This window comes from Orcinus orca, chromosome 5, assembly GCF_937001465.1.
Source record: "Orcinus orca chromosome 5, mOrcOrc1.1, whole genome shotgun sequence".
NCBI lineage: Eukaryota > Metazoa > Chordata > Mammalia > Artiodactyla > Delphinidae > Orcinus > Orcinus orca.
The window spans coordinates 89,348,885-89,369,966 of record NC_064563.1 but is presented as its reverse complement, the minus strand read 5'-3'; the positions used below and the strand labels follow the sequence as shown (position 1 = coordinate 89,369,966).

The following is a 21,082-nucleotide window of genomic DNA, read 5'->3' as shown; positions in this document are numbered from 1 at the left end:
CAATTCTAACAGTCCCCAGTTCTTCAGAACTCAACAGCCACTGTGTGTGTGTTGGCGGGTACAGGAGGAGGAGGGGGAGACAGAGAGAGAAAGACAAGGTAAGAAAGAGAGAGGGAGGAAGGGAGGGAGGGAGAATGAATAGCTGAACACATTGAAACCAGTCCTTGCAATTAGCAGACTGGATCTTTCAAGAAAAAAGAAAAACTTGAATGTTAAAGCTTAAAACTCAGTTAGTTTTTTTTTCTTTTTTTTTTTTGCGGTACGTGGGCCTCTCACTGTTGTGGCCTCTCCCATTGTTGAGCACAGGTTCTGGACGCACAGGCTCAGCGGCCATGGCTCACGGGCCCAGCCGCTCTGCGGAACGTGGGATCCTCCCGGACCGGGGCACGAACACGCGTCCCCTGCATCGGCAGGCGGACCCTCAACCACTGCGCCACCAGGGAAGCCCCAGTTAGTTTTTTAAGTTATAAACCTCACATATTTTTTCTCAATTGACTACTGTGTTTATCTACTGTCTTGTTTAAGTAACTAATTCACGATGCCCTCCTATTCCTCCCCGCGAGCGTTTTGAAGGGAGAAAATACATTTTTCTTTTTTTGTTTTTGCCCCCAGGAGGCTGCCTCAGCTGGCAGCAGGAAGAGACGGGAAAATTTGGTGAGAACAGTTGAAGAGGCACAGATGACCCTTTTGCTGAGTCTTTAATAGAGGTATTCACTGGAGTTAACTGCTCTAACCAAGCCTTAGGAGGTTTTTTTTAAGGAAAAAAACACAAAATTCTGGTCCGTGGGTTCACTTTGCTAACAGAGTAGACAGAACAGTTTATATCTCCCACTCCATCCCATTTTTGGCAGACTATAACAACAACGAAAATTAATGGGCTTGAGAATGTGAGTACATATGTTTTCTTAATTTTTAATTAAGTTTTCAAAATTCAATTCATGAATTTTGAATATATTTTTAAAATTCATTATTAACTTCAGCGGGGCTTTTAAAAAACGCTACATCAAGTTCTTCTACACTTCAGCAGGCCTCAGGTCCCAATTCCTCATTTTCAGGTGGCAGGCCTATTTTTAAAGAGCCAGTTTATACTTTAAAATCTATGTCCGAGTACACACACGCTCACACACGTGGACATATGCAAAGACAAGGTTTTGAAGCACCATTTCACATCTACCATCAGGAAAAATAATGAACAAATTCATCTTCTCATTGTAATTCTACTATGAAGGGTAATAATGCAATATACAATGCCATATTTTAAATATAAATATCAGTAATGAAAATACTGACAGAGCTTAAGACTCTGTTCAGAAATATTTTAAAAGTAAGGCTCAAATAACTGTGTAGATTCCAAACACGCTATTTACTGATCAGTCCCTAATGATTAAACAAATATAAAAGAACTTATTTCAAGATCAAATAAATAGAAGAGAATTCTACAACAAAACTCAATGGATCAAACAATCTTTAACTGAACACATGCAAAACTCCACAATACAACTGCTTTTATCCTTATGGCCTGATGCAAAATGCAAGTACAAAATGGAGAACATCTATGTACTCTGCTTTTTAGCTTTCCACTTTTAAGGCTACTTGTTTAAGGAAGACCTTTGCTTTTACAGGATCTTGGCACATTAAAGGATAACATGGCTCCCTAATTTGGAGAACAAGACATGACACTCAGATAATTTATGAATTGTTATAATTAAGAAAGAAGCCTCTACCTAAACCAAACCTTGGGAACACAGGTTGATTAAACAACTCATTTATTTGCTAACTGCTTGACTTGAATCATGGACATTCATTCTACATTAATTCAACACCTGCCATGGGTAAGAAACTGTTCTAGATGCTGACACTGGCCCGTACTTGGTTATGAGCCATTGTGTTACATCGAACTGTCTGTATTTTTGGAAAGCAACTCAATCAGCTCAACTATTTTACAAATTATCAACAATCAAGTTTAAAATCTAGGTTCCTTCCTACCACCCAGGACACACCAAGATGATCTCCCTCAACTTCCAGCCGATTAATATCTAGGGAATGTCAGATTACAGATCAAACTTGAAAATGTAAATCTGCTTGGAAAATTTAAAAAGTACACCATGCAGTTAAAAATGAAAGATAATTTGTTTTCGACGACCCAGTATTTGCCTCATCTCTGACACGGCTTCCCTACATTCAGAAGATAACTGACAATTGATTATACAAACACAAGGAGATACACTCACACACTCTCTCTCTTCCTGTGCACATGTGTGAATACACACACAAATACATTTGTAATCTCACCCATTACATTTATGTACAGTCAGTCAGTATTTAAACAGCTGAACTGCAATCATGACCTAAAATATGGCTTATGTTGTGGGCAGGTCTGTTTGAGGACTGCTTGGAAGAGTCCGAGGCAGAGGAGTTTGCTATCGTAAGCAAAGGTGACATTGCTGAGCCGTCAGGGAGAGCTGTAGCTATTTCTGGAAACAAAGATGTCATATTAAAATTGGATAAGTGAGAGTTGGTCATGTGCATTGGGGGCATGTCAGGGAGAAGAGGAAAACTTGGTTGAGCAAAACCAACAGGTCTGGGAGGAGATAAAATTGATCCAAATCGGTTATTCAAACTTCCACTGTTTACCTTCTCTGTGCTAGGATTCGAGAACATTTGATTAGAAAAATAGGGGATTGAAATATCATTGGACAGTGTAGGATGAGCAGGAGAGTACGGGGGATAGAAGGAGGGGAGAGTATTTTGGGGATCTACAGGGATGAGGGCTGGAGTTCGAGTGGCACTAGGCTGAGTAACCTGTGGAATGAAAGAAGTATTCGCATTTATTGGTGGATTCATGCCACCCTCAGGAATAAACGGAAAACCAAAATTTTGTGATAGTGTATGCTGGTCAGGCGCTGAATTATCATTAGGTACTTGTGGGCCATCGGGCATGAAACGAACAATACTTCCTCTCTTTTCTGTAGCGGGTTGTTGGCGTCCGAGAATCATACTGCCACTAGTAGACAGAGGAAGATGGGGAAGACTTGGATCAAAGACATTACTGTGTCTTTGGTTTCCAGAGCGATTCCTTTCAGGTTGACGAATTTTGGAACCACTGCTGTCCTGCAAGGGATGCCTTGATCGCTGGGGAACTGAAGAACTAGTTTGACGTACAGGAGGCCCTTGGTCAGCATTTCCGTGAGACACAGACGGATGCAGCAAACCTGGCCTTGCAACCCCATGCATGTTGGTTGTGACTGGAGGGTTCATGTGGCCCTTGGTCCCGTGACTGTCAGTAATCCTCATGGGATTGGACTTCTGTACAGAAACGTTGGGACTTGTGTTTCGACCTTGAATATCTCCTGAGGAAGAAGAACTCGAAAACGGAATATTCAAAGTGCTGTTCCTGGTGTTAATTGCACCCAGGGACATGTCACAACTCTCCCTATTCTGACTCTCACTCTCTCTTCTAATATGGACACTTTCATGAGTTGGGGGACAATTATATTCGATTGCAGAGGAGGGACCACACTGTGTATTCCTCTGATGCTCTGGCAGTGATCTCTGGCTCCCAATGACCTGATCACCCAGGTGAGGGGCAAGTAAACTCTGCATGAAACTTTGGTGACATGTATTTTCACTGTCCCTTGGTGGGACAGCATTTCCTGTTGGGATGCTCTGAACTGGTGGGTAAGGTAATCTCTTTTGGCGGTCAATTGGTGGTGGACCAGGGTTTTGACTAATTCGAAAGGCCTGGGACTGCATACTCCTCAAGGATGACACAGGGTTACCTATTTCATTATTTCTTGAAGACTGTACTTCAAAATTACTCTGGGGCTGCTGACTGGCTCCGCTTGGCTTAAATGTCTGACAGTCAGAAAGGCGGATATCTGAGGTAACAGTATGGTCCACACGACCCTGCATATTATGAATGGCCAAACTCTTATTTCTGGGAACATCAAGGTAGCTTCTCATTTCAAGCTGATCTGAAATTCTGGAACCCTGAATCGATATACCCATTCTCTGCTCTGAGTTGGAAGATGTCTTTCCAATGAGTGCCTCCGCAGAGTAACTTGAAACTCTATTTCTCTCTGGCCTGTGTGGAGTACAAGTCATGTCTGAAGGTCTCGTCACGATACTCGGTTGGGACACCATTTGCTGCTCTATGCCTCTTGATGTCAGAAGCCTCTGCATTGGATTATGCCCAGATACGTGTTCAGAAGAAAGCCCCGCACCTTGCTGCCGGCTCCCCACCTCCTGCTGGTGCATGATGTCTTGACTGAGATGGTTATGGTGACTGCGGCTTGTGGAAGGATTTTCACGGCTTTTCTCTGGCTGGGAGCTTCCAAAGTGTTGCTGCATCTGTTGTTGCATCTGCTGATGGTGGGGGTGTGGCTGACCGCTCTTGGGTCGGGATTGGTCAGTTCCATGGTGCTTGGGTTGTAGAGGAAGCTGAGAGGCCTGAGTGCCCTGGACAAGAGTCCTCTTTTTCTGCATCTGGACTTCCTGTTGCAGGGTTCTCTGTTGGTGGACGTGGGGCTGAGCGTGGACAGAGCTCTCTGCGTGAGGTGCGTGATGCTGCAGCTGGTATAAGTGATGCCTCTCTCTTAACTGCCCCGCCTGCTGCTGCTGCTGCTTCAAGTAGAGGTGGTTACTATGCAGGTGAGGCGCCCCTTGAGCTGGCACATGCTGCTGCAGGGCCTGCAGATGTTGGCTGGCCTGCGTTTGCTGCTGCTCAGCCACGGAAGGCTGCGAATTGCACTGAACCTCAGTTTGCCTCAACGCAGGGGCCACAAAGTTGTTACCAGGTGGGAATAACCGCGTAAGGCCGTCTCCATGTGCTGGGTTGCTAATAGGTACAACTGAGTTTGACGAGTTGGGAGGGATCTGACTAACCATCATTTGAGTTTGATCGGAAATGCTGTCTGGAGTTCGGCTCATCAGGGACAGACCTTCAAGCCGGAGGGGAGCCGGCTGACAATGCTTTTGACGTTTAGCTGAAGAGAGTAAAAGGTCATCTTGGACAGCACGCTTAGCAGAGTTTTTACGGCTTTCGTGACTTGGCTTTAAGAGTGGCTCCTGAATCTGTGGATTTGGTATGGTACCGGCCATGGTACTGAGCTGTTCTTGGGAGTATTCGGTCATCAGAGATGGGCCAGGAGGCTGACTGCCATAGGAGCTGGATGAAACCGTCAGATTAACCGTGGCAGGAACAGCTGTTGGCTCTGAAGTCTGGGCTAAACCAGCGCAGCTGACCAGAGGATGGCTGATGCTGCTCTGATGGATAAGATTATTCACACTTAAACTGGTGATGCTTGGCGGCTGAGAAGTCGAAACCTGTAAAGAGGCATTTGATGTTTTCATCCCTATAGAACAACTTGGTTTTTCAAGGGGCCGACCCACAGTTGCTTCAATTGACTCCTGAGAATTAAATTCATTTGGTGTCGCTTCTGCCTGTCCCGGGCCATTCTCTTTAGATATCTGGGTTTTGAAAGGCTGGTCTCCCTCTAAAGAGGATGCTTCGGAAGGCTTTGAAGGAACGTCCCTCATATCAGCCTGGGCGCCAGCTCTTCCCTTCTCAAGGTTCTCCTGGTCAAAAATAGCTCTTGCTGCAAGAGCAACTATATCAGTTTGCTCTACAAAGGTACAGCTGTCACACGTATTAGTCGTTGCACTGCTGGTGACATCCTCTCTAGTTGTTTCAGGAAGCATGGATGCAACTGAGAAACTACGACTACTGCCAGAGCTGGTTGACATGGGGGAGTCAGCCTGCCTACTGGTGAGCAAAGAACCATTAATAACCTCCTGATCAGAGATACAGGAATGATGCTGTCCTGGATCTCTGTCCTCACTGCTCATCAGTAATAGCTCCTGTTTGGGATGTAAATCAACACTTGAATGGACTATTTTAGAATTTTCTGAAGAAAAGTCAGGATGGTCCACCTGGACTGAAAGAGGTGATTTCTGAGGGTCTTTTTCTTTAGCAAGACCAGAGAGCAGTGCAGTTAAACCCTGCCCCTTTAAGAGACCTGTGGTTTGCACTGTAGCTGATGAACCTTGCTCAGCCCTGCAAGGTTCAGCAATGACTTCTACCTCAGAAACACAGTCAGTACTTGCAGTGCTCGTGGCAGACGACAAATCAGAAACCTGAGAAACCAAAACGTGGGGATCGTTTGCAGACGAAATCAACACGTTGGCTGAAGTGCAGGATTTGGCAGCAGCTGGCAATGCCAAACTAGCTGCTGGCTTATCCTGAGATGTCTCTCGTTGCAAAACGGGGAGAGAATCTTTGGATTTTGCTGGGGCCATTGTAAAATGTTCACTTGTTACGGATTCTTGGGAGGATGAGCTAGACTCTTCTGCTGACTTAGATTTGGGTACGGACTCAGGTATCACTGATTCAGAATTCAGAACATCCAAAGAATGTGAGCCAGAAACACTCACACTATTTACCTGGGACATAGTGACCGATGGTAACACACCAGGGAGGCTGTCCAGAAGTCCATCATTACACGATGGCTCTGTGGAGCCTTCGGTGCTGGGGCAGTCTAACTTACCCACATCTCTGGCTGGATTCAGGGTGCAGGCTGACTTATTAGTGGCTACGTGTTTCTTGACACTCGGCTTCTTATTCAGCCTTTTGGGCTTCAGGTTAGGCAAACAAGCTACAGTGTTCATTGAGGGAGTGGTCACTAGATTATACGTACTGGGTAGTGTGGCTGAATTCTCCGTTGTCATGGGAGATGCTACAGCTGTTGTTAATGCAACACAGTTAGCTGGGGTGGTTTGACTATTTGCAGCAGTTTGAGGATTGGCAGGCTGGCTAACAGACAGTTGTACACAGCTTTGCCCAGCCATCTGCGATATGCTTTGATTGAGGCTGGCCAAAGCGCCAAATGTATTCAGGGCAACATTGGTATTTGGATCTTCGCTGGTGGTGGGTTGAATAATTTGCATAGGGGTTTGACTTGTAGTTCCTGATGAAGACATCACAGGCTGCAAAGCAAAGAGCTGTCCATTTAAAGAAATCGTTTGAGGCTGTTGTTGGTTTGACATGGTTACAGAAAAAGTCTGTGTTGAATTAGATGCTGATAAAGATGAAGGTCTTGGTAATATGTGGACAAGGTGCTTTCCTCCAAAACTCTGTGGGGTCGAAACATTTTGCACTGAATTGTTAGACCCTATGATAGCACTGGCTCCATTGACAGGGAGTCGAACAGAACCAGGAGGTGGAGCGGAGAGGAGTGGCAAAGGGTTCTGATTAGTTGCCTGTATGATTACTATCTGTTGACCTACTGTTTGGTTGGGAACCTCTGCCCTCATCATTGCTGGGCACGGGGTGGTGCTGGGTGGCTGAAGAATGATAACGTTTTGATTAGCAGGAGCTGCGTTAACAGCCGACCCAACTGGCTGAGCCATCTGAATCACTTGCATTGCTGAATTCAATGGAAGGATACTTTTTGGAGGCTGAGATTTAACTTGTGGCTGGGCAATCAGTGACTGCATAGGTAAAGATGGACAAGAAGGCAAGGTTACAACTACTTGCTCAACTGGCTGCCCATCTGCTGGAAAGGAATTATTCAAGTTGACGCCTGTAGCCACACATCTACTGTGGTTGGCCGTGGTGGGGCTAGTACCAGACTCATTTAATACCGGAGTCACAGCAGAAGATGGTGTCTGGCTTAAGGGCTGAATAGTGTTTCCCGCCAGTTGCAAAGTAGTCCACGTCGTCTGCGTGTTTCCAGCTGAGGAAATTCGGGTAAGGCTATTAATGTTTTTCAAATCTGAAGCACTAACAGCTGAAGAAGGCAAAGAACAAGAAAGAGTCCAACCACTGTCCACAGGGTTTGCAGAAAGGGTGCTCACAGGGGTGGTGGTCTCCTCTCCTCCAGGGGCAGACGGGGCCACCACCGCAGTAACACTTGTCAAGTCTGCACCCTTGCTAATGCTCGCTGGACAAGAATCACCTGCAGATCTTGGAGGCTGGGAGCAGACTGTCGTGGTAACGGAAACAACAGAGGTGGTTTGAAAGTCACCTCTGCACTCCTGTACGCCCAGGCAGGACTTGCTTCCTTGGTGTCCTTTAGTGGCAGTTGCTGAGCAGCTGGGGGAGATGCCTGTGGCACAAGGGACTGTTTTCTTCAATAATTTGGGGCTCTCTTGCCCATTCTTATTTTCAGAAGAATTTTGATCCTTTAGACATGTGTGCAATGAATGATGCTGGGGTGGTACAGGCCCGACAGGGACAGTCATCAGTGAGCCACTGCTGGCACCAAGCACACTCGACTCGCTTTCGGAGGTGGAAATCTCAAGAATATTTTGAGCAGAAATGGTAGCAGGAAGACAAAGAGGAACAGGCTGGTTGGCAGCCAATGCAGAAACCGTGGTCTGATGCCATGGCTTGTTTTCAGAAGGGTAAACTCCAGAAATAGACACAGGAGTCACAAGATTGCAAGTCCTCTGTACTGGTACCACATTGGCAGTTTGCTTCTGTAAATTATGCCCAACGTTAAAGGTTATCCCCTGAACAGCTGTTCCCTGGCTATTTCCACCAGGCTGACTCCCGCTGGAATAAACAATGATATTCTTTTGAACCTGGTCACTGGGAATAACAACAGAGACCTTTGAGTTTTTAAGATTTCCTTTCCAGTGGATTGTGGGGTCGTCATATAAACATATGTCATTTGCTTTCAGTAATTCAATATATCGGCCATTTTCTTTTTGAATTTCTTCCAGTTGTTTACGTAGCTTTTTAATTTCTTCAGCTACAATATCAAAAACAAAAATGAAAAAATTACTTCTAAGTGTCAATATTTATAATAATTTAAGAAACAGCTGTATACTAAACTACTGAATACTAATTTTAGCATTCTAAATACCTCAATTGAGAATCTTCAGCTCTTTTCTAATATAAGTTCTTTCTTCTTTTTAGAATGGTGTCTCAAATTTCTATCCTAATCCTTTGAAAAGTATGTATCTTTAAAGGTCAACAATTCAAAGGTCAGAAATTACTCATAATGTAGAAATCTCAAAATTCCAAAATTCAAAATAGGGCAGCAAGGAAAGACATACTGATGTCATGGTAACATGCTAGGAAAATAACACTGAATATCAATATAATAGCATTTAAATGTTGCAATAACTAACATTACTTTATGGTGGTAACAGAGAGTTTTTTTGGCCCCTCTGCATGACTTTCAGGATCTCAGTTCCCCAACAAGGGACTTAACCTGGGACCACGGCAGTGAAAGCCCAGAATCCTAACCACTAGGCCACCAGGGAACTCCCGACAGTCTCTTTTATAAATGGCTTTAAACTGGTTTCTATCTTACCCTTTGAAATGACAGAGACCAAGCAGAACATGTAAGAAGTAAGATGGGAGAGTGCTGAAGAAAGGACCACTTTTTCCTTGGTAGGGCCAATGTGTGTATGCTAGTGAGTAATGAAGATGTCCGTGATGCCCTACACTGTTTTAAAGGAGACAGCCTCAACCACGGATACTAAGGGTCAGCCTTGGCTGTTGGTATGTACGCTCTGTGACCCTGTACATCCCCACCTGCCGTGCCATAGTAGGTATTCTCCCCCATTCCCTCCGCCAAAGGCAGCCGATCCTCAAGGCCAGTACCTTATGAGGTAGCCTGAAGTAACAGGTTCTGTTCCAACAAGGAGGAGCTGAGACTATCAGATTGTTTTTCTCAGCTATTTAAAGAAAGAGCCACAGAAGAAAGATGCCAATGTGCTATGGACGCTAGAAATTAAAGGACAATTATCATGGACCAAGTAATAGAGAAGATGGTTCTCACTTATTGTGCACTTACTCTATGCCTGGCACTTTTCATTCACTGTCTCATTTAATGATAATAATAATAACAACAACAACAACAGGTAACACTTATCAAGCATTTACTCTTGTGCTGCGCTTTAAGTGCTTTACTTAATCCTCATAACAACCACGAGATGGGACAAACACCTTTGTCATCATCACTTTTAGCTGTAAGAAACAGGTTCAGAGTAGCTATATAATTTGCCTAAAGTCGACTAGACAGATGCTATGATTATCCTCATTTTAAGACAGGGAAACTGACACTTGGAGAGGTTAAGTAACTGGCCAAAGGTACTGAGTGAGCAAAGGAAGTCAAGGCTCAAACCTAGGTGGGCCTGACTCCCAAGAGCAATGCTGTGGCCACTGTGCAAGACTGTCATGTGGACAGTGAGTATGTGGAGGAAGCTGCTGGGAAAAGAAGAGAGAGCAGATACAAAACAGAACCAAAGAAAGGATCATGACCGCGATGACAACACGGTCGGACTTAAGGGGCCTCGGGTGCTGCCCCAACCCCTGGCCTGGCTGTTCAGCTCTTCCTGAACCGCCTGCAACTTGTATTTCTTCAAGTTTCCCTTTTCCCTAGGGTAACTCGATTGCCTCAGATGCTGGACTGTGAAACCAGAGGAGCCCTCATTAGAAAAGTCTATACATCACTCTAGCCTTACTATCCCTTTTGTGGGTGCCTCAAAATGGTTACCAAATATTGATTACGTACCTAATTGCCTGACAGCATCATAAAACAGGACCTGGACCATAAAAGACAGCTGACTGAGGGGAGGGGTAAGTTGTCAGCTAACTGAAAGTAAACAAGAATTCAGAATGCCGACCTTCTGGATGTGCTTTCCAGCACTTCTTACAATAAACACAGCCCAGCATTGCTCCCACATCAGCAAATTCTGAGGTTTGTCTCCTTTTAAGGTGACCTACTGAGTTGTCACAGGAGATTCTCATTTTTCTTTTTAGCTGTTACAAGGAAACCTTCTCTCCAATGCAAATGGGAAAAGAGAACTCATCTGATAGCATAAAAAAGTCACCTCTAAAAATCAAATGTTATTAAATGACCAGGCAGTCTCACGCACACATTACATGCAGTATAAACAATTATGAACTGAATGTTTTGGCCTTCGGAGTTAACTCCTAGTTAAGTCCTGGCACAGGCATATCTTTATCTGTTTTAAGTTACACTGAGCAGGACTCCCGCTGCATCCTCTTATGGGATTCCCCTAGCTGGAAGATCCACCTGGAAGGAAGGAGATCCAGTATTATTTGCATCATGATCCAGTATTATTTGCATCATGAGTTTAGCAAACATGAAGTACAAGAAGAGTAAAAAATCAAAATTGTGTATGCCTACAAGGTTAGAGTTGCTCAAAGAAGGGGGAAAAGAGGTCAACTAGGTTGAATTTATTTGCAACACTATTCTCACAGGCCCACCCAATGCATGATCTTAATGAACTGGGGCAAAAAAGCCTTCTGTATCCTAATATAAGTTGCACTGTGACACAAAGGCCTGAACATTGAAAAAACAACAGAAAGTAAGAATCTTAAAATCTTTACCTTGTTCATTGTTTCCTCCATTAAGCAGGAGTTCATCGTTTTGCCTTTTCAATTCTGTTATATACTTAAAGGCTTGGTCCAGGATCATATTCTTGCTCTGCCAAAGAAAATCAACCATTTAAAAGTTTCACTGAAGGGTAAGAACTTGCCAGAAAAAAGTTAAAGCTTTGGTTTTATCACATATATGTGATACGTATCTTTTCAAAATTTAAAACTGCCACCATATTCAAAACTTCTACTGTTCCTCTTTCATTTAGTAAGTATTTATTGAGGCTCTGTTCTAGGCACTGGGGATATAATAAACTAAAGGGACAAAGTTCCTGACCTTGAGGAATATTATTTATTTTTGAGGAACTATTATATATTAATATCTATTTATATTTATAAATAAAATCGGGTGGTGATAAATATTATGAAGAAAAAGCAAGTAGGGTACTTCACTCACTGTTAATCTAGTCACCTCCCTTGCCCGGTCTAGGTTTGAGCTTAGATGCATCTTTCTCTAGGAGCTCTTCCCTGGGCCTCTCTGTTCTAGAACTCTATATTTCCTTGGCTAGATGGTAGGTATTATTCCCCTCTTACTATGATATTTACTGTGTGCTTTATTATTCCAGATCACAGAAGAGCATAATGGATGGAAGCGCAGATTCCCCCACTTAGCATTTCTGTAACTGGGGAAAGTTACTTAGTCTTTCTAAACCTCAGTTTTTCATTTGTAAAATGGGGATAATAAAAGTACGTACCTTGAAGGGTGTGGTAAGGATTAAAGTCTTTAATATAGAGAGAGCATGTAACACTCTGAGAACACAGTTAGTGGGGTATGGAAAGTGCTTAATAATTGCTAGCTTCTTGTAGCTACTGTTTGTCAGGTCCTATGTTAAGTACGTCAAATGCATTATTTCTTGGACTCATTAGAAGAACTATATTGTTTTTCCTTATTTGTTCAGCTTTATTGAGGTATAATTGACAAATAAATTGTAAGATATTAAAAAAATAATAGTAAAGTAGGGTAAGGAGGGGGCCAGAGAGATGGCAGAGGTTACTCTGTGCTGTGGACTGAATGTGTGTGTCCCCCTACAATTCATGTTGAAGCCCTAATCCCTGATGTGATGGTATTTGAAGGTGGGGCCTTTGGGAGGTAATTAGGTCATGAGGATAGATCCCTCATGGATGAGATCACTGCCCTTAGAAGAAAAGACATGAGAGAGGTGATCTTTCTCTCTGTCATGTGAGGACACAACCAAGAAGAAAGCCCACATCAGGAACCGAACCTGGTGACACCTTGATCTTGGACTTCCAGCCTCCAGAACTGTGAGAAATACATTGTTGTTATTTAAGCCACCCAGTCTATGGTAATTTTCTTATAGCAACCCAAACTGACCAAGACATTCTGCTACAATCTATTTAATATAGGGAAGCTGGGGAAGGTCTCTCTGTAAGGTGATATTTAAGCAAAAATCTGAAGGGAGTACAATAAATTATGCCCTGTGGATATGTGGAGGAAGAAGGCTCAGGTATCAGGATCAGCAAGGACAAAGGTCCTCAGGTGGGGCTGAGTTTGGCATGTTGGAGGAATAGTAAGGAAGTGAGTGAGACTAGAGTCAAGTATATTGGGAACAGTAAGAGGAGAGAGGCCAGAGAGAGTCTGCAAGACCATGGAAAGATTTTAGACTTTAATGTTATTCTTTACTCTGTCAACCACAACTACAAACTATTCTAAATAGTAGGTTGAGATAACAATGTCACTTGATTGAGTTCTGGTGTCATGCTCCCAATATATTCCATTCCTAAGTTTTCTCAAAATGATCGTATTTTATGTCAAAGTTCCTGTATCTTTACTTAAATTTTTAAAATTGAAAATATAATATATGCATATGGTAAAAAAAATGTAAATAATATGAAGAGATATATAATGAAAAGTACATTCCTTTTGACTTTAGCCCTCCAAACCCCTTTCCGGAGTCAACAACTGTAAGTTACTTATGTGTCTTTCCAGAAATATTCTATGCCAATACATATATATATATATATATAAATCTTTTTTTAAAAACCCAGATAGAAGGATACTATAAACAGTATGTTACATGGATGCAACTAGAGATTATCATACTAACTGAAGTAAGTAAAAAAGAGAAAGACAAATACCATATGATATCACTTATATGTGGAATCTAAAATACAGCACAAATGAACCTATCCATGAAACAGAAAGAGACTCACAGACATAGAGATCAGACTTGTGGTTGCCAAGGGGGAGGCGGGGAGGGAGAGAGATGGACTGGGAGTTTGGGGTTGGTAGATGCAAACTATTACGTTTAGAATGGATAAACAACAAGGTCCTACTGTACAGCACAGGGAACTATATTGTATCTCCTGGGATAAACCATAATGGAAAAGAATATTAAAAAAAAAGAATGTATATATGTGTATAACTGAGTCACTTTGCTATACAGCAGAGATTGTCACAACACTGTAAGTCAACTGTACTTCAAAAAAAATTTTAAGTATGTTACATTATTTTGTTTTAATTTTCAAAAATATATTTTGGGGACTTCCCTGGTGGTGCATGGTTAAGAATCCGCCTGCCAATGCAGGGAAACAGGTTCGATCCCTGGTCGGGGAAGATCCTACGTGCCGTGGAGCAACTAAGCCCGTGCTCCACAACTACTGAGCCTGTGCTCTAGAGTCCACGTGCCACAACTACTGAAGCCCGCATGCCTAGAGCCCGTGCTCCACAACAAGATAAGCCACCGCAGTGAGAAGCCCGCGCACCACAACAAGGAGTAACCACCGTTTGCTGCAACTAGAGAAAGCCCATGTGCAGCAACAAAGACCCAGTGCAGCCAAAAATAAAATGAATTAATTAATTAAAAAATATATATTTATATATCTTGGATGGTATGGTCATTTTATGGATCTTCGAATCCTTGAGCATGGTATATCTTTCCATCTGTTTGTGTTGTCTTTAATTTCCTTCATCAGTGTCTTAAAATTTTCCAAATACAGGTCTTTTACCTCCTTAGTTACATTTATTCCTAGGTATTTGATTCTTTTTGATATGACTATAAATGGGATTGTTTTCTTAATTTCTTTTTCAGATAGTTTGCTGTTAGTGTATAGAAATGTAACAGATTTCTGTATATTAATTTGTATCCTGCAACTTTACTAAATTCATTAATGAGTTCTAGTAGTTTCCTGGTGGCATCATTAGGATTTTCTATGAAGAGTACCATGTGTTCTGCAAACAGTGACAGTTTTACTTCTTCCTTTCCAATTTGGATTCTTTCTATTTGCTTTTCTTATCTGATTTCTGTGGCTAGCACTTCCAGTACTATGATGAGTAAAAGTGGCAAGAGTGGGCATTCTTGTCTTCTTAGAGGAAATACTTTCAGCTTCTTACCATTGAATATGATGGTAGCTGTGGGCTGTCATATATGGCTTTATTATGCTGAGGTATGTTTTCTCTAAACCCACTTCGTTGAGAGTTTTGATCTTACGTGGATGTTGAATTATGTCAAAAGCTTTTTCTGCATCTGTTGAGATGATTATATGATTTTTATTCTTCAATTTGCTAATATGGTGTAACACATTGATTGCTCTGCAGATAGTGAACCATCCTTGCATCCCAGGGATAAATCCTTCTTGATCATTGTTTATGAACCTTTTAATGTACTGTTGAATTCAACTTGCTAACATTTTGTTGAGGATCTTTGCATCTATGTTCATCAGTGATACTGGCCTGTAATTTTTGTGCTCATGGATTGGAAGGACTAATATTGTTAAAATGAGCATACTACCCAAGGTAATCTACAGATTCAATGCAATCCCTATCAAAATACCAATGGCTTTTTTCACAGAACTAGAACAAATAATTTTAGTATTTGTATGGAAACACAAAAGACCCCAAATAACCAGAACAATCTTGAAAAAGAAGAACAAAGCTGGAGGTATCATGCATGGTTTCAAATTATACTACAAAGCTACAGTAATCAAAACAGTATGGTACTGGGACTTTCCTGGTGGTCCAGTGGTTAAGACTCCATGCTTCCAATGCAGGGGATGTGGGTTCAATCCCTGGTCGGGGAACTAAGATCCCACATGCCGTGCGGCATGGCAAAAACAAACAAACAAACAAACAGTATGGTACTATCATAAAAACAGACACATAGAGCAATGAAATAGAATAGACAGCCCAGAAATAAACCTATGCTCTTATGGCCAATTAACCTATGACAAAGGAGGCAAGGATACTTTGGGGAAAAAGACAATCTCTTTATTAGGTGGTGCTGGGAAAACTGGACAGCTACATGTAAGAGAATGAAATTAAAACATTTTCTCAGACCATATACAAAAATAAACTCAAAATGGATTAAAGACCTCAATGTAAGACTGAAAACCATAAAACTCCTAGAAGAAAATATAGGCAGGACACTCTGACATAAATTGTAGCAATATTTTTTTGGATCTGTCTCCTCAGGCAAGGGAAACAATAGCAAAAATAAACGAATGGGACTACATCAAACAAAAACTAAGACAGTGTCCTTTCATAAAGCAAAAGTTGAGACAAAGGCAGAACCTGATAATGCCCACCTACTGCACAGTGAATGAAACTATCAACAAAACAAAAAGGCTGCCTACTGAATGGGAGAAGATATTTGCAAATGATATATCCAATAAGGAGTTAATATCCAAATATACAAAGAACTTATACAATTAAATATCAAAAACCAAACAACCCAATTAAAAAATGGGCAGAGGATCTGAATAGACATTTTTCCAAAGAGGAAATGCAGATGGCCAACAGGCACATGAAAAGATGCTCAACATCAGTATCATGAGGGAAATGCAAATCAAAACTACAATGAGATATCACCTCCCACCTTTCAGAATGTCTGTTATCAAAAAGACAACAGGGACTTCCCTGGTAGTCCACTGGGTAAAACTCCGTGCTCCCAGTGCAGGGGTCTGGGTTCGATCCCTGGTTGGGGAACTAGATCCCGCATGCATGCCACAACTAAGAGTATGCATGCCACAACTAAAGATCACGCATGCCACAACGAAGATCCCATGTGCCGCAACTAAGACCTGGAGCAACCAAATAAATAAATAAATAATTTAAAAAAACAGAAAAAACTAACAAACAGAACTCAAAAACAACAAATAAGAAGTGTTGGTGAGGATGTGAAGAAAAGGGAACCTGCATGTCCTGTTGGTGAAAATGTAAATTGGTGCAGTCACTATGGAAAACAGTATGGAGACTCCTCAAAAAATTAAACATAGAATGACCATACAATCAAGCAATTCCACTCCTGGATATTTATCCAAAGAAAACAAAAACACTAATTCCTAAAGATATATGCATCCCTATGTTCATTGCAGCATTATTTACAATAGCCAAGATATGGAAACAACCTAAGTCCTCATCAATAGATGAATGGATAGGGCTTCCCTGGTGGTGCAGTGGTTGAGAATCTGCCTGCCAATGCAGGGGACACAGGTTCGAGCCGTGGTCTGGGAGGATCCCACATGCCGCGGAGCGACTAGCCCCGTGAGCCACAATTACTGAGCCTGCGCGTCTGGAGCCTGTGCTCTGCAACAAGAGAGGCCGCAATAGTGAGAGGTCGGCGCACCGCGATGAAGAGTGGCCCCCGCTTGCCGCAACTAGAGAAAGCCCTCGCACAGAAATGAAGAGCCAACACAGCCATAAATAAATAAATAAATAAAATTTAAAAATAAAAAAGGCAAAATTCCTAAAAAAAAAAAAATGAATGGATAAATAAGATGTGATATGTGTGTGCATATATCTACATCTACGCTATACTTTCTAAAGGCTGTATTTATTTTGTTTACCAGTCTATTACTGATAAATACTTAAGCTATGAAAGAGGAATTTCGTTTTTTTTATTCTTCAGCTTTTAAAAATGTTACAGTGAATATTTAAGCTCTACCCAGTATTTATACTATTAAATATCTCCAGTACTTTATCTGATAGCTCTCTTCATGTAGGAGTCGGTGATTTAGGGCTTTGGTTCAGCAAGTTACAATTTTGGGTCCCTTGGGCTGGGTCCCATCAGAAATCCAGTATAACCCAGGAAACACCGTACTTTAGAGAAAGAAACTAAGATAGTGTCCTTTCTTAAAGCAAATGTCGAGACAAAGGCAGAACCTGATAATGCCCACCTACTGCTTCTCTACTGCAGATGGGGGTGGGGACATGCGGCAATAGTTACGAAAATCTAAATCTATTCAGCTTCTGGAGACCAAATACTGACTTCCATTGCACATTCTAGGGCACCAAGAAAGAGAAATGATTATGGTTTCCTTTCAGATAAACTTGTAGGAATAAAAGCCAAGGGGAGGAACATTTTATTGGACAAACACCAGTGCTTAGTGAGCAGCTACTATACACTGATATGTGGAGAAAGAAAAACAATCAGAAGACATAGTACCTGCCCTTAAGTTTGCCTGTGTGTTAAGGAAACAGAAAGTACCTTTTTAAAAAGACTAAAAAGCACATTTATGCAAGACTAGGTACCATCTTGTAGGGGAGAATGAAAAGAAACTGAATTGTAAGACCTTGCTGAGGGAGACAGTGTTGTGAAGTGAACACATTGATCTGGCCCTCCCCACCAAAAGCCTGGGATGGTTTGGGACTGGGAAGCTCCAGCTACCCCAGAAGGTGGGGTGAGGCATGGGTTAAAACTGAGGGGACTGATAGAAAGATTCTTCTTTTGCAGTAATAAGAACCACACACACTCACACTCACACACACACACACACACACACACACACACACACACACACACACATCCTATGCAGCTGGATGATTTCCCCTCTTCCCCAACCACAGGAGACAAGTTTATTTTCTGTGAAATTTGAACAAGTTTATTTTCTGTGAAGATTTCAGCCTCAAGGATACTTACTTGGCACAGAAGTGGACAAGATGAGGCTCCTAAATGAAAACAGGAGGTAAAGTAAAATCCTGCCTTCTAAAGCATGAGACTCTCCAGCACCCCTTCCCCAGCCCAGCTCCCAGAAAGATGGCAATGAGCCTTATAGTTCTTTTCCCACCATTCCCACTCCTAGGCAGGGTGCTGAAGGATCCTTCTCCGGAAAATAAAAATTAATAGCTAACCCCAAAAGAAGAAATCTACAAATACTGATATTGTTTAGTTCAGCAACAATAACAAAAACATCAGCTCACTAGCCAATCACCGGACAGTTAGGACCACCAAACCACAAGCCTGTTCAATCAGCTTTTTAATGCCTCGTTCTCAAATATGAAAAAGACAGCTAAGTATCATTAAACATTTAAGGAATGTCTCCAAAAAGAAAGACAAAACATCAAAACAGAGGAGGGGAAAAGGAAATCAGAAGAAACAAAGACAATATAGAAAACAGAAGAAACATTTAAAAAAACCAAAACCCTATATAATATTCTCAAAGCTGAGATGATATTATATCCATAAAAAAACATGTATGAAAAGGAACAAAGAGAATAAGAAAAAAAAGACTTGGAAATTAAAAATATAAGAGCTGAAATTAAAAACAGAAGAGTTGAAAGAAACCAACTAATTGAGATTGAAAAGGAAAGGTAGAGGGTTCCAGAAGTAAAGGTTCAAAGGAAAAATTGGGAACATGGAAATTATGTGGCAATTTGACCATATAGAAACTGTAGTAAGAGACTGTTGGAGGTGTGGAAAGAATTAAAGATAGGCAGGTATATAGAAAATTGAGCAAATGAAAAACAATGAGGCAATTATTAACTCTAAAAAACCATTAATGGCAGGGAACAAAAATAATCATTCTGAGCACAGAAACAACTTAGGGAATTATCTGATCACAAGCAATTGGTGAAAGTATGAGTGGATTTCTTACCTGTTTCAGTGCAGGGGAGCATGGGATCAGCTCTCCTATTCTGTTTATCCCAGCATTGATTTTCTTCTTTCTATGCCTCTCCACTAGATAGAGGAAAAATTCATTTATCAAACCTTACAATACTACTGCCAAAGTGTCTCATTCTCCCTGGGTAAAGAAATTTTAGGTAAAGAAATACCTAAGAAAGTCTTATCAAATAGTATCTACTGAATACAAATAACTACAATAAGATTTCTAAGAATGTCATATTCTAGGTTTAGTGTTATGGAAATCAATATAAGCCATACCATTTATTAGGATTTAAAATAATGGAATCTATAATAAGTAAATTCAAATTATAAACACAATGTGCTAATACTACATTACTCTTAGGCCATTATTATATTTCAAGTAATTATTAGAGATTCTAATGATAACTAAATTACAAGAACCCACTAGCTATGTTACTAGAAAGCTGCTTCTTTATAGCAAATGGGCAAATTAGACCTTTCTAGACAGATTAAAGAACTTTAACACACCTCTTAGGCTGACTAGAAGGCATTTTTGGAATAGAAACGGCTATTAGTTGTGACTTAAAATAGACAAGAAAAGGCACTGGTTTATTTTTTTCTATGGGGTCTGTGCTGTTCACTTTGGCCCATCTAAGAAGCTGAACAACTGACAACTTCTCAATTAACTGAGCAATGTTCCAGGCTTCCGTGCTACAACTTTAAAAGTTGTATGAAAGGGGCAAGAAGATACAAGCGATGATCTAAATAGTTTTTCTATAAGACACTGTAAATAGAAAAATCAGTCTACTTTCTGTTAGTTTTCTAAAACCTTCCTTTTTACAAAGGACTTCAGTGCTTCTAAGAGGATGATTTTTCAGATATAGCATAAGTAGGTCTTGATTTTCAAAATATATACTTTTTGCTTCATAATCTAGCAGTAAGAACATCCTTTCAATGACATCCATTTACTCTCTCTTAATAAATTACTATCAGGACATATTTATGGTCCCATGTGACATTTGATTCTAATAAAAAGATTTAGTTCATATGGCCAAAAAAATTAGATTTATTGATGTGGCCAAAAAAAAAAAACCCCACAAAGCAATAAACTATAGCTCACCTTTCTTCTGAATTCTCTAACAATAGTATTTGCTGTTATCTAAGAGCATATTTTTTAATGTGTGTAGATAAAACAACAAGAACAACAACATTAAGACTCTATCCACAGTGATAAAAGGGAGTTCAAAGGTAGTAAACTCCCATTCTGGGGAACAGCAATGTCCTACCAGTGTTCAACACAACTTTCCATAGATAAAGTTTTCCCCAGGGTCCTTTCCTTAGGGAAGGGAAGAGATTATTTATAGAGTAATAGAAATTGAGTCTAAAATGTATATTTTTAGATCTGACTGTAGTCCCTGATGGAAAATAAAATGTTAAAAATGTACCAAATTGTCAATGTATGCACAATTACTTCTATAAATGTTTACCTGGCTGTGGCCTATAATTTTGACGTTTGAGATAAAAATCAAATATTTTTTTCTACATTTCTTCTTATAATTGAGAACTCCACAGCTTAATTTAAGACTGTTCACATTTCAAGTACCTTTAAGATTTACAGCTGCTCCCCATTTCTTCCCTACTCCTGTAGGCAGCTAGCCCACTCTAGAATTTCTGCAGAGGTACATACTCTTCACTCTTTTCAGGAGGAGTATATCTGGAATTCCTCAGTGGGTGAAATCACTTAAAACACTAGCTCCAGGGGTATATTAATCCTTAAATTATTTAATAGACTGTGAATCAGAAAATGATAAGCCATCTTCATGAGACTTAGGGAGTATTTTGTCAA

The 21,082-nt window shown here is 41.0% G+C and overlaps 1 protein-coding gene across 2 annotated transcripts in view; it reads right to left on the bottom strand.

The window, feature by feature from the left end:
* Positions 1 to 670: 670 nt before the first annotated feature.
* The window catches only part of USF3 (upstream transcription factor family member 3), a 44,078-nt gene continuing 23,666 nt past the window's right edge, over positions 671 to 21,082 (bottom strand). For both annotated transcript variants that reach the window (XM_004272051.3, XM_033432144.2), the window contains exons 5-7: positions 19,247 to 19,329; positions 11,369 to 11,465; positions 671 to 8,753 (exon numbers count right to left, since the gene is read on the bottom strand). In XM_004272051.3, the coding sequence (XP_004272099.1) occupies positions 2,323 to 8,753; positions 11,369 to 11,465; positions 19,247 to 19,329 (6,611 nt within the window). In that variant the 3' untranslated portion in view covers positions 671 to 2,322. The remainder of the gene's footprint in view (positions 8,754 to 11,368; positions 11,466 to 19,246; positions 19,330 to 21,082) is intronic.